Genomic DNA, 13,064 nt, shown 5'->3' with positions numbered 1-13,064 from the left:
ATATAGAACGACATTCAATAGAAATATAAATGAACAAATAATGAAAAATATTATTGTAGTTATATTATTATGCTACGACTATTCGCTCACAAATATACCCAACTAGTTTCACACACTAGGGCTAAATCATTGTAGAAAATTTCACACGAACCTGAAGCTTCAAACACGGCTGTAATTTGTTACTAATGATCTGTCTTGCTTGCTGGATGAATGTAAAACAGCCTAATGTCGTGCCATGCGCAAATGCGTTACAACAGTCGTGATTCCGTTATTTTATATTTGTCGTGTAGATCAGCACGAGTTTTTGTCACGTATTTTTTGCACATTTGTTTTGTCCACAACAAAATCTTTACGTATTTGTTCAACATAACTCATGAAAATTACGTAAATTATTAATGTGACCCAAAATAAAACAAAACCTTAAAATACGCACCACCAAAATTAAAAGTCTGGGAAACCCGAAACTATAAATTCGTCGATTTCTAGAGTGATGAGTTGAAATAAAACTTTTGTACAAATCCTAAAGTGCAGTTTGTTACATCATATGGTAATGAGATTCGAAAATGAGATTTAGCATATAGTAGGATGGGGGAAGATGGGACACCTTTAGCACATAATAACCAAATATCTTGATCGTGTTTTAAACAATTAACAACGGTCTATGCGAGTCGTGAGGATACGGTTTCATAACATTCTGAATGTTCTTTGTTTACTAGCAAATAGGACAAAAAAATAGCTTGAAAAGGTGTCCCATCTTCCCCCACTCTACTATATAATGTCCCATGCTTACTAAACGTGTTTTAAACGTTTAACAATGTTATTTTAGAGATGCGAGGATACGGTTATATAGTTCTTTAAATATTCTTTATTTACTACCAAATGGGACAATAAAACAGAATGTACCATCTTACCCCAGCCCACTATATAAGTCTACGCCGCTGACAGTATGACGCAATAAACAAATGGTTTGTTTATGTTAAGTTAAACAATTTATCTTAAATTATTGTTATGACGTGGCACTTAATTATGAAGTTCAAACATAATTCAACAGCTGGAATTAATTTTAATTCGACATCTTCTGGGAAAGTGACGAATCATCCTCACAAACAGTTGCCCACGCTTTCGCTTTATGGTTTCATACAGTGAAGTGCCATATTACGTCATGTTTGCCCCCCTAATATTAACTATTTTAGGAGATAATAACAAAGCATTGCAGTATTTACTTACTTGCATTTAAATTTTTATTTATTTGCATTTACGTAATTTAAAAATATATAACTGATATTTAGAGTATGCACTGTTATACCAGAGCCTTACATAGCAACAAAAAGTAAGGACTCCACTTCTGGTTAAATAATTCAGCTTGTGATGCAAATAGTGAAACTGCATTGATCCACCTACAACACGTGACATTAAAGGGCCTAAACACACCCCATGTCACTTTTATTTTTTATGGTAAATTCATAAAGCGACCGTTTTATTGATTCCAAAAATACTTTGCTTATTAAAATTGGTCCAGTATAGGCGGAGATATTCGTGCTCAAACAGTGATCTCTAGCGCTATCTTTTTTTTACTACGAGCTCCGTGATTGTGACGCAGGAACGTACTAGTCACGTGACTGATTCATTCGTAAAAGCGAAACCTGCGTTTTTTTTGTGCTTTTTTGCGTTTTTTTTGTTCTCTCGTTTTTCGCTGAAAACACTGCCTCTCGCCTTTCTGAATGAGAGCGGCCACGCTTCAACAATTTTGTTACGTGTTTGTCACGTGGGTAGTACACTTCTCAATTTTTTTCGCCACGCAACTTTCAAATCAGTTTTTTGAATTTCACGGTGTTTGAGCTGGAATATCTTTGGTTATACAGAACCGATTAAAACAAGTAAGGTGTCGTTGGAATTAGAAAAACACACTCTATCGATTAAAGCGAAGTACATTTGGGGTGTGTTTAGGCCCTTTAAGCATGTACAATGACGTCATATGTATGACGTTACACACGGCGGTTAATTAAGGGTGTAGATGTAGATAAACACTAATTGAGATTGCTAGGGAATAGGTTTAAAAATAATCTTTTATAAAATAACAATGCATTTGAATATAATTTTGAACTGCTTGGTATCGGTTTATGTGACGTGCGACGTGCGTCATAAATGCGTATATAGCTAACACGTCACAAACTGCTGGTTTTAATTTGTTTTAAAATTAAACCAAAATAGTAATTAGGCGAAACTAGATAATTAGTAATCGTATATTGATGTATATTCATTTGCAGCAAATTTGCCTCAAGTTTTATTTAGGTATTTCAATTTATAACATGTTACAAAAGCAAAAACCCAACGCAAAAACCCACTGAGTTACAAACACGCGGTAACTAGTATACGCTGACACGAGTTGTTTAAAACAAATCACCGTGTGGTAATGACTGCCATTGCAACGCAAGGATAAATAAGCTGCATTTATTCATTGATTTAATTTCATTTAAAATGTTTTTTATTTTACGATAGATTGTCAAAACTTTCGTGAAGGCAAAAACCAAGGTGACCTAGTGTCCTAGTATAAACAAAGGAAACATACGATGAAACTAACTTAGTAATCTCTTGACATACATTTGAATGAGATCGTGAAACTGATTCTCTTTTCAATTGACTAGAGTCACTAGACTACAATAAATAAAAGAATGTAACTTGTTGTTTATTCTTGCGTGTAGCTTTGTGGTTGGGAATTTCCTTTCAATGCCTAACAACCATTATCGGTGTTTGCTTTTATTCAATACTGGTGCATGACGGTTATTGTTTCATCCTGGTACCGATATATATAGTAGGGTGGGGGAAGATGGGACACCTTTAGCACATAATATCTAAATATCCGGATCGTGTTTTAAACAATTACTAACGGTCAATGGGAGTCATAGTCATATAGTTTCATAATTTTTTGAATGTTCTTTGTTTAGTACTAAACGGGACGAGATAATAGAGGCAAAATGTGTCCCATCTTCCCCCACCCTACTGTATATCACGAGGTGATACAACGTTCTGCATGGGCGAATGTAAGGCAATGCATGCAAACTGCCCTTACCCATATTTTAGTGTTGCCAAGCAGTTTTACATCTTAATTCAAACTTGTTTGTAAAAACCTGACGCGGTTGCAATTTTTAAAGTTCAATTGAAGAAAAATGCTACGGCTGCAAAATGTTATTCAGCGATACTTCCTGGAGCGATCAATATATTGATCAATTAAGTTTTTCAAAGTTTTCTATGGTTTGTCAAACTCCCCCCAATAAGGGATGTCCGAACACTTTGTTTTGTACCGGTTTCAGCTGTGTGTGCGTCATGAGACACGAGTAACGGAACACTTGCCGAATAAATGCGACCTCGATTTCATGTGAATTAAAAAGAAAAGTGGGACGGACAGAAAAAATGGAAAGCATGAAATAAAAGAGATTTGCTGCAAGAATGCCACTTGGTAAATTCAACCCAGACTACACGTTGCTTAAACATTAGGTAGGAGGTATTCGTATAATCAAAACATGATTTTTAAAGTTGTTGCTGTTCTTTTGGTTTGTACAGTCGTAAGTACCTCCGCATCGGATCATTTATTTAAAGGTTAGTTCTGTTATAAAACATATAAGCATATACTCAATACGGCTTATATATAATATCAAATTATTCAGAATAGTTACTGTAGGGGGATTGGAACCCTTAATATTGCCTTATATTTTAACACTGATTTTTTTTAATGAAACTCGACCAAGATATTTGGATATTATGTGCTAAAGGTGTCCCATCTTCCCCCACCCTACTGTATCAATGACATAAATCATTTCTCTCTTAGTTCGACAGTGCGTGCGTCGTGGTAAGAACAATCCTGCGTGTTTGAGTTTGTGCCCGGAAGAATGCTCAGCTTTCCAACAATTCAGTGATTGTTTGGTCGATTGCACTCGTAGTGGGCAACAACATAAAACTTGTTTTCGAACGTGTTCTGCAGCGTCTTGTCCAGCGGGTTCGGGTCAGTTGAGTTGCGACCACGCGCGAGTTTGCCATTGTGCCAAGTGCATGAGAGCTCAATGTGTGCCAGGTAATTTAATAAATCAAGGTTCCAACATATTTTGATAAAGTAGAACTTCTTGTTCAATATCTATTCACATACGTGGTAACCAGTAAGCGGGCACGAGGTGTATGAAACAAAACGATCGTGTAACAACTACTGTCGTTGCCTCGCCACATTCATTCGAATTTTAAAAAGTCGCACTTAAGCATTGTGATGCGGATTTTTTATTTGTTTAACCATAACCTCGTCGTTTAATAATTTCTAATTATTTCAGCTCATTTCGGGGATGGCTACCAAACCAAATGCCCCAAAGCTTTCGAAAACCTTCATTGTTAATAATATGTGGACCACAACACCGATAACTTCTCAGACAAAACTACAACATTATTAATATTTGATGGAATGCAATATTCTTCAATAAACCGAAATTTTACGCAGCACGAAAATAAAATGATTTTATAATGGAATATTATTTAGTCTTTTCTAAAACAAGGAAACCAAGGTTAGGGCGCCTGCCTTTAACCCAGAGGTTAGGGAAGTCTTGACACTGGACGAGTGGCAATTACTTTGTTATCATTGTGAGCGAATGCGTACTTGGGCAAACAACTTATCGAATTTGCTCATTTATGAGTTGTCCAAATATTATATAAAAACAAAATTAAACACGAGTACGGAACATATAAGCGTGCACGAGGTTCATGAAACAGAACACCGGTGTTGTAACGACTGTCGTTGCCCCGCCATGTGAGGATAAATGACACACCTTCATTAAACCAATCAATACACAACGCAATAAAAATGAGTCTTTTATTAAAAAAAGCTGTTCAACATACAGCAGAATAATATTTGTCATTCCTTTGATATTTTGTTATTAACAAGTTCTTTAAACGAAGATAAAATCCTGGTTTCACGTTTGTCCCTTTCTATCTTGTTAAAAGATGCCAATGCTCTTTTCTCATCCGCGCTGTAAATCTGGTTTTCCTTCCGAAGTCTCACGGCTTCCATCCTACGATGGCGACTTCCACTCATGACATAACCCTGGTCCTCGAAACTAACAATTTCATCGCTTGTGAGTCCGATTTCACCTGCACGGTAATGAATTGTAATATAAGTATGTAGGTACAAGTATATACTATTGTTATTGCTTGCAAGATTTACTTCGTCAAACTGTTCGCATGAACGGCATTCATAACTCCTAAGCAGCACGATGTGTATGAAACAGAACACCCGTGTGATACTGATAACAACTGTTTTTCGTGCACGCAAGGATAAATAAGTTACATTTATTTATTTACCTCTGCGTGGGATCCTCTTTCCTTCTGACACGAAGGCAGCCATAGCGGCACCTTCACCAGGTAATAAAGCATGCCCGAAACTATAAAAGTATTATCATGTTACTCATAATATATATTAGTAAAGTATATTGATTATGATTGATTAGTTCATATGCAGTTGTTGCATAGTGTTCAAGTATAATGATACACAACTAGTAAACGTATACCTTTTAATCCAAAGTTTACGTATAAATACTTAGCTGGCCGAATTTTTATAACTATATTGTACAAACATCTCGGGATACAAATATAGTGGTGTAACTTTTGAAACGTCATGGTACCCAATACCCATAAGTTCAAATGCTTCAAAGTTTACATAAAATATGTATGTATAATGTCATCAAGCACACAAGTGATATATTAAAATAAATTAAAACATCCTCTGCAAGTGCTGTAGAAATATAAACATAACATTATATATGACATACTTCAATGGTTTAGATGAAGCTCCTTCCAACCCCTCCGGCATGGGCCCAATAACCAAATCATTGGTTTTGGTTTTTTCCTCCTCAAAACCTGTTTCATTCAAACCAACTATGAGAGGATCTGAAATAAATAGGAAGTTACAACAAACATATTAATAATGGCCAGAGTTTCTTTAAATGCCATACAGTGTTTATTTTATTACCCAGTATAATAGTATTATTTGGCTGTATAAGTAGAAAAACAAACACAAGTAAAACAGTAACAAGGACTTTTGATTAACCAAGAACATTGGAAAATACACAAAGCTCGTATTACTAATATATAGTAGGATGGGGGAAGATGGGACACTTTGTAAGTTCAGACTTTTTTTAATTTTCTTTTTACGGACCCCCATATGAAACGCCCGTCAAAGCTGATTATTGTTTTAAAACATTAAAAAAATATGTAATATAGAAACAGTATATTTTGAACAGGTAAAAACTGCGAAATGGTAAGGTGCTAATTTTAAATGTCGCAAAAATAATACTAAAGCCAATGAATTTTTGTAGTTTGCGAGTGTGGACGATTAAACTAGTTTCATAGCTTCATAAAACAACCTTGAATATTTCGTACGTTTGACGTTGTCTCATAAAACTAATTTCAGTTTTGTAAAAAAAACTGAGATATAAGCATGTAGAAAATAGGCAGGGGTCAATATGACTTTAATTTGAAATAAAAAGAACAAAAAAATACTGTTTTCAAGTTATATATATAAAGTTTACATGGCAAAGAAACTAGCACAGCCTGTTAAACTCGGTAGGTTAACTACAAGTTGCAGAATACTGCTAATGTAAATATATTTCAACTAAGTGTCCCATTTTCCCCACATTGTAGTTTTGTATGTTTTCATTGCCAAACTTTAAATGTTTGCTTTTAATTTAGTAATTTGTACCTCAGGGGGTTTTCTACTATAAGGTACTGATATAATAAAACGATAATATTTGGAAAATATATTCGAAATTCAGTCATTTGCACTTGGTGATAATTTATAAGAAGTGGCTTGTGCCAAAAACAGAGTAGTAATACCCAATTTGTGACAAAAATGTAAACTGTATCAATAGTTATTATTCATTTTCTGTTATTACAAGTTCCTATACATTTGTTGGATTCAATATTTATCAATTGATGTTCAACATTACCCATTGTCGTTCAAACAATACCAATTGTTATGCAATAATATAATGTATTAGTAACATGTTAAAAACTATAGCAGTAGGGCAAGAAAATAAATTTTAAATTTGATTTTCAAAGCGTACAGTATTATTTTGTGTTATTTACGTATATTCCTATTTATAAATACACTTAATCATAGGCGCCAAGTTACGGGGTGTTGGGGTGGCATGGCTATATTTCCTCGCTTTTGTATTTCAATTAATTCCCACTATAGCAGGTATAACATTCATAATATATTAGTAACTCATGTTTCACGATATTTGAGCTTACCTTCAATTTTCTTAATCGTTGAAACTTCTTTTTCCTCCCAAACTAAACTCTCTGCACCTGATGAGGAGTCACTTTCTTGTTTCACTTTTTTTCTTTTCGAATGTTTCTTCTTATGCTTTTTCACTCTACATAACACACAAAAATGTTCTTTTTAAAAATATTAAATTTACGAAATGATAATTTTAGGATACTAGTACTTAACATAACAGTTAACTTTAAACTATTTGTAAAATTGTTTACTTTTCTTTGTGTTTTTTCTCTTTTTTCCTTTTTCTCTTTTTTCTTTTCCTTCTCTCTTCTTCTGAATCTGAAATATTTGATTCCGAGCTTGTCTGTTATAAACAAAGACATTTCAATTATACAAGGTGCTTATGAACATAGAAATCTTCAATCACAAGGGAGGAATTAATAGAAGGGATGGTGGCCATGAGTCTTCATTTGTGGAAAACAGTGGATCATCAGACATTTTAACTTTATAACAAGATTGAACATATTTCTAAGAGAGGTTTGTTTTGGTGATCTAGACCACCTTTTTTGTAGAAAACAAGGCTAGTAATAGCCTCGCCTCACTACATCACATATCTGGTTTTCACGCATCGAGTAAAAAAATGTTACAAAACAGGTGAGGTCTGTGATTTTATCTTTGTCTGAATGTTAGATTGGCGATTATGACGTAACACATCTGTTTATAATATAAGCGTAAATTGTCACTGAGTTTGATAAAATAATGTTTAGATAACAATAACATGTGTGTTCGGCGAAAAAAGTGCTGTTTGTTAGAATAACTTTTTTTTACTTCTTGTGTATAGAGTATTTGCTGGTGTTTAGAGTTAAAGGTGTAATACCATCACTAATACAGCACAATGCTTACCAAAGATTCACTTTTTTTCCGCGACCTTTTCTTATTTGCCTTGCCATTATCTGTACACAATATAGAAAATCATAAATTAGTTTTTCATTTGTTTCATTTAAAACCTGTATATTTATAACATGCTGCTAGTGAATACTCAATCTCAATCATTGCAGATAGTCAGTCAACAGTTATGACAAAATCATTTATAACCTAATGAATGGAAAACAGATACCACAAACTAATAAGCTGAGTAAAATAAAATACCAACAGTATTCTTCATATTTCTGCCATACAAAAATTGTTTGACTTTATGTTGCGTTTGTAAGCTACTAATACAACAGACGAACAGCCACAGCATGTTACAAATTTAAAATTTTCCCCAACATTTTTGTAACTACATTCTATTTCAAACTATAAGTACAAGGGTTACAAAGATTAACAAGCATTTACTTTTGCATAGCCAAGAATGCAATTATCAGAATATAAACTCTCCCTTATTCCAAAGAACAGCATTTTTTTACTTTAGGCCAAGATTTCCGTGTGGTCCTGACTGCGGAGCACACCACACGCTCGGGTCAAACATATCTTTGTGTAATGAGTTAGCAGCCATAAAATGGGGAACTAATCACCTAAACTCCCTGGGTGCACCACTGGCGTGGAATAGCCTTTCGCAAGCTATGTTTTAATACTTGTGGTAACTGTTTATACATTGAACAATTTATGTCGCAAAATGCTAATCCCAATCTTGGCAATAATTCTTTTTACTTTAAATCAAAGGTACCTGATGTATTTTTATGATTGTGTTGGTGTGTATGGAGACCTATTTCATCTTCTGAACTGCAGAAAAAATATCAAGATCGTTATTTATCGTTGTGTGGTGAGAATTTGTGGCCGAAGATTAATATTATAACACAGGTGTCTATAATGTTCTGTACGTGCTCTTAAGCAAGTTACCACGTATGTAAATTTGTGGGTCATTTTTTTCCTAATTCTTATGAATTTGGACAGCACATTACTGTTCACTAGAACACAAATACCTTCAATGATGGCATACACGTTTCATAGAACCATACATTAAATGGCATTTTATATTCTCTAATGGTAGAGCACCGACAGTCGTCATATCACGGTCCACGCGTTCTGTTTCATACACGTTGTGCCAGCTTACTAGTAGTTACCATGTACGTTACTTTATTATTGATTTTTTTTGTATGGCAGACACTAGACAACCCATTAGTGACCACTGAGTTAGAGGAATAGAAATATAAGAGTACAGACACCCACACAAGCAAAATAAAGCAAAGATTTTGTGGAACATACTCTGAATCAGGTTGTGAAGGTGAAAGCGCCCACACGGACTCCACTCCTCTCTCGCTTATTTGTGTTCGTTCCTCTCTTCGACTGTTAACAAGTTAAACATAAATTTCAATACAATTATGTATTATGGAAAATAGTTTTTATATATAGGTGTCAGAGTGTCACGCTTTTTGAACAAACTCTGAAATGAAACTGTTGAATGCACTTACATAACATGAAACATAGGGAACCTCATTTGTTCACACACCTAAGAAAAGTTGTCTTACAGTGTTTAGGAATATTTAAAGTAGATTATAAATCAACACATTGTTTTCCATTGCAAGAGATGAGCATAAACATACCTCGATAAGAAATTCGACTCTTGGTCGTCACGTAGCGGGGTGCGAGGTTTTCTATATCTATTACTTCCATGTGAATCCTGAGCTCGAGAATCATCTCTGTGCTGGTAGTAGCTACTCATTATAGACACGATGTAGGTAACGCAAATATATTTCCGTAATCTTGCGTAAAACCATAGTATACTGAAGTAATAGTACGCTAACGAGACCACGGGACCACTTTTCACGCATGAGACCACAGTAACACTTCGCCCGACAGTTCAGCCAGACGGGGCAATATAACATTGCTAGGCAAGTGTCTGTATTTAAATGTATTTAAGCAGTTTTGTATGTTTATATACGAAAAGGATCAGGAAAATTAAATTAAAAATTTATCATAGAGTAGCATGTATACAATGACCTCGCCTCTTTAAACGAAAGTTTTCTGGACGAGCTATTTGGTGATTTACTGACAAGGCAGCACCATATATAAGGATTTCACAAGTAAAATTCTTGATCTGGCAGCTATTCAACCCACTGTAAATATAAAAGATTTCGAAAACAATTCTAATGCAATTATTGACCTGATGGAGAAAGTGGACTGGTTAAAAAAGCCCATATGCAGGCTACCTGTATGTGCTCCAGCAAATCTATGGTCTTGTTAAGAAACACACAAAGACCCAAGAAAAATGATTATTATCATTAAATGGAGGTCCGTAAAAGAAAATTAAAAAGGGTCTTGTCTGACAAAGTGTCCCATCTTCTCCCGCAACCTACTATAATCGTATCATCACGATTTTAAACAAATGTAGATGTTACACCAAAACAATTTATAAACTAATAAATATAATGTCAATCGGCAGCGTACACTATTTCTTTATTCTACATTATGTAGGAACATCCGTTTTATTTAAACATAAAAATAGCGAGTTCGATGGTCGAATCCGCCAAGTTTGCGGACGTGTGTCTGGGCAAGACAATTACTAATCAGCATTAAACGTCTATTTTCACATCTTATGTCTTACATCTCCGGACTTAAATTAAATATAAAATTTATTTACGTATGTTCATACAGAAGGTTTAGAATTAAAACCATGCATTTAGCGAATAATTAAACATAGATTTAATCCAACTGCGATGAATCAGAACGCTTGTATTCTGCTAAAAATGTTGATCGCTAAACTTTTGTAATCAAACACAACACATAATACCGTAGTTTCTTATTTTCAATTTAATTTTAAATGTGCATGTAAATGCCATCCGTCGATGAATTAACCGGCGATCATCGTTTCTTTAATCTTCAAAGTTCAAAGATTCAACTGAAAATCATATAAAAGTGTCTTGACATAACTATGGCTAAAAACAATGTTGTACGTTTGAGTAAGATGAACCAAGTTTTCATTCTCTTTTCCCATTTCATTTGGAAATAAACAAACAATACAGAAATATACCCAGAGCTGCTGCACGCTAAAAATGGTGGCGCCGTTTTTTGATTTTTTTTTGTTTGTTATACTCACTCCAAGTTAAGTTGTTTTTTTCACCCTTTTGTTCGTTTTTACTTGACTGTTTATTTTTACCTTTTCGAGATTGATATTTTGTTTTTGTCATTCCTATTGATTGCAGCTAAATATTCCTGGATATATTTCTTGTATTTACTATTCTATATCCTCTTTTAAGGAGCGTAGATAACTGTTTCACGATTTAAAATATCGGATAGAGTGTGTTAACGATATTTACTTTACCTTACCGTGAATGTGCTGTATAACGGCAATATAGCTACTACAATTGTATAGAAAATTCTGCCTAATATTGGAAGCTACATAATTTTAAATGTTTATATTTATAACTTACATGATAGAAAATCATCTTCATTCATGTCTTCAACTGAAAAGGTAAAACGTTTATTTAAATATAAAACGTGGTTTTACCGGCATCTATATAATATATATATATAAGTCACTAACGAATTTTTTCCAATATTTTCTCATACGAAACAATTTGTTTGTCGTTGCCGCTCGTTCGAGGAAAATCATGATTTGTAAAACTTTGCTTCCCGTATATTATCTTATAAAAGATTCATAATTAGCAACTAAATCTTACGATTTTGAATATTTTTTTGAGTATCGCCAAGGATCCAGCGACGTCTATCCCAGGCAGCATCCGTTGTTTCGGATAGAACGAGCAGTCCTAATACAAGAAAGAGAAGTAGTGCTGACTTATTCATCTGCAAAAATAAATATTAATCACAGCTAGTTGTACAAATGTTGCAACAGAGTAACTCCGCTGTCTTCCAAACAAGGTGATTGTTTTCGCCTTTTGTTCGCCAAACTTGTCAACGCCTTTTTCCAATCTGTTCTTGTAATTTCTCGGTACAGCATATAATTCAACACTTCATCACGTACGAATGTATTGAAGGGTCTAGACAGGAAATATACAGCAATTCCCATCTTCAGCATAAAGTTCTTCATTGGAAATCGGCTGCTATTGTAAATTGGTGTGCGGGCTTTCGTCGCTTCCGTATTGCATTGATTCATCTCTCCAGACATGGGTATCTCTGGTGAAAGAACAGTAATACACATGTATATGTTAATTGTTATGTAAGTGTCTTGTTGTTGCAATCTATTATAAGTTAACTGGTGTACGATTAAGCAAGGATAATAAAAAGGCCGCATATGATTCTATATTTTATGGGTTCAACTCAAAATTGGCGACGAAAACGTTAGTTTATGTCATATTGGGATGAAATCACGCTTATGCAGCAACATAGACATAATATAAAACATACACTGATTGAGGCAAACATAAAATATGGTAACCTAGAAAACATATACATTTATATAGGACAAAAAATAGAAACATTATAGAACTATAAGCACGTTCTAGAAACTACAAACAAAAAACTTAATTTACAAAACAATTAAAGAATATAATGAGGGAAATTTAATTCACTGCACCGTTACCACTGTTATAAAGGTGACATTAAAACATGTAGGTTAACCCAACGGTTAAAACGTCGGTTTAGCATCTGTTGTCTCCCACCACGACAGCAGTTGTTTTTCTGTAATAAAAATAACGTTCGCATTATTAACATGCGGTCTTTTCTAATTGTTTTACGACCAAGAAAAGTTGTTCTGTCTACAACACATATATGCACAAGTTAGGCAACTAAACTGGCGGCTACGCATTCGCTCGAGTTTACGCAATGTGACGAGTATGACCCCTCTGATAACCTTAATTCTAAATAAACCTTTGGTATATAAACCTTTAATTCTAAAGTGTTTCCCCTTATAGTT

General features: G+C 34.3%; 2 protein-coding genes and 1 long non-coding RNA gene across 3 annotated transcripts; 1 reads left to right on the top strand and 2 right to left on the bottom strand.

Annotated features, from left to right (window-relative positions):
• Positions 1-3,433: 3,433 nt before the first annotated feature.
• Positions 3,434-4,509, top strand: LOC149733276 (uncharacterized). The gene is made up of 3 exons (XM_089881045.1): positions 3,434-3,597; positions 3,827-4,069; positions 4,317-4,509. Exons 1-3 carry the CDS (start codon positions 3,522-3,524, stop codon positions 4,376-4,378), a joined length of 381 nt encoding a protein of 126 aa, XP_089737171.1. The 5' UTR covers positions 3,434-3,521; the 3' UTR covers positions 4,379-4,509.
• Positions 4,510-4,835: 326 nt separating this feature from the next.
• On the bottom strand, positions 4,836-10,004 carry LOC149733275 (uncharacterized). Its single transcript, XM_089881039.1, has 9 exons — positions 9,796-10,004; positions 9,458-9,538; positions 8,919-8,974; positions 8,156-8,205; positions 7,525-7,616; positions 7,285-7,409; positions 5,805-5,922; positions 5,338-5,417; positions 4,836-5,127 (listed from the first exon to the last, which is right to left on the bottom strand). The coding sequence occupies exons 1-9, from the start codon at positions 9,912-9,914 to the stop codon at positions 4,892-4,894; spliced, it is 957 nt and encodes a 318-aa protein (XP_089737165.1). The 5' UTR covers positions 9,915-10,004; the 3' UTR covers positions 4,836-4,891.
• A 140-nt stretch (positions 10,005-10,144) lies between these two features.
• On the bottom strand, positions 10,145-12,696 carry LOC149733274 (uncharacterized). The gene is made up of 3 exons (XR_016385308.1): positions 11,872-12,696; positions 11,623-11,655; positions 10,145-11,090 (listed from the first exon to the last, which is right to left on the bottom strand). It is a non-coding gene; the product is annotated as an uncharacterized LOC149733274 (long non-coding RNA).
• Between the last annotated feature and the right edge of the window lie 368 nt (positions 12,697-13,064).

Source organism: Ciona robusta, chromosome 7 (assembly GCF_009617815.1).
Source record: "Ciona robusta chromosome 7, ASM961781v2".
NCBI classification, from domain to species: Eukaryota; Metazoa; Chordata; class Ascidiacea; order Phlebobranchia; family Cionidae; genus Ciona; species Ciona robusta.
This window is presented reverse-complemented; position numbering and strand designations above follow the sequence as displayed.

Excerpts from the sequence above, each read along its gene's own strand:
- LOC149733276 (XM_089881045.1), top strand. The coding sequence starts at position 3,522 with ATGATTTTTAAAGTTGTTGCTGTTCTTTTGGTTTGTACAGTCGTAAGT. Across the intron at positions 3,598-3,826 it reads ATCGGATCATTTATTTAAAG|TTCGACAGTGCGTGCGTCGT; the intron begins GTTAGTTCTGTT and ends TTTCTCTCTTAG. Across the intron at positions 4,070-4,316 it reads GAGAGCTCAATGTGTGCCAG|CTCATTTCGGGGATGGCTAC; the intron begins GTAATTTAATAA and ends TAATTATTTCAG.
- LOC149733275 (XM_089881039.1), bottom strand. The coding sequence starts at position 9,914 with ATGAGTAGCTACTACCAGCACAGAGATGATTCTCGAGCTCAGGATTCA. Across the intron at positions 5,923-7,284 it reads AACGATTAAGAAAATTGAAG|ATCCTCTCATAGTTGGTTTG; the intron begins GTAAGCTCAAAT and ends TATTTATTTCAG. Across the intron at positions 5,128-5,337 it reads AAAGAGGATCCCACGCAGAG|GTGAAATCGGACTCACAAGC; the intron begins GTAAATAAATAA and ends ATTACCGTGCAG.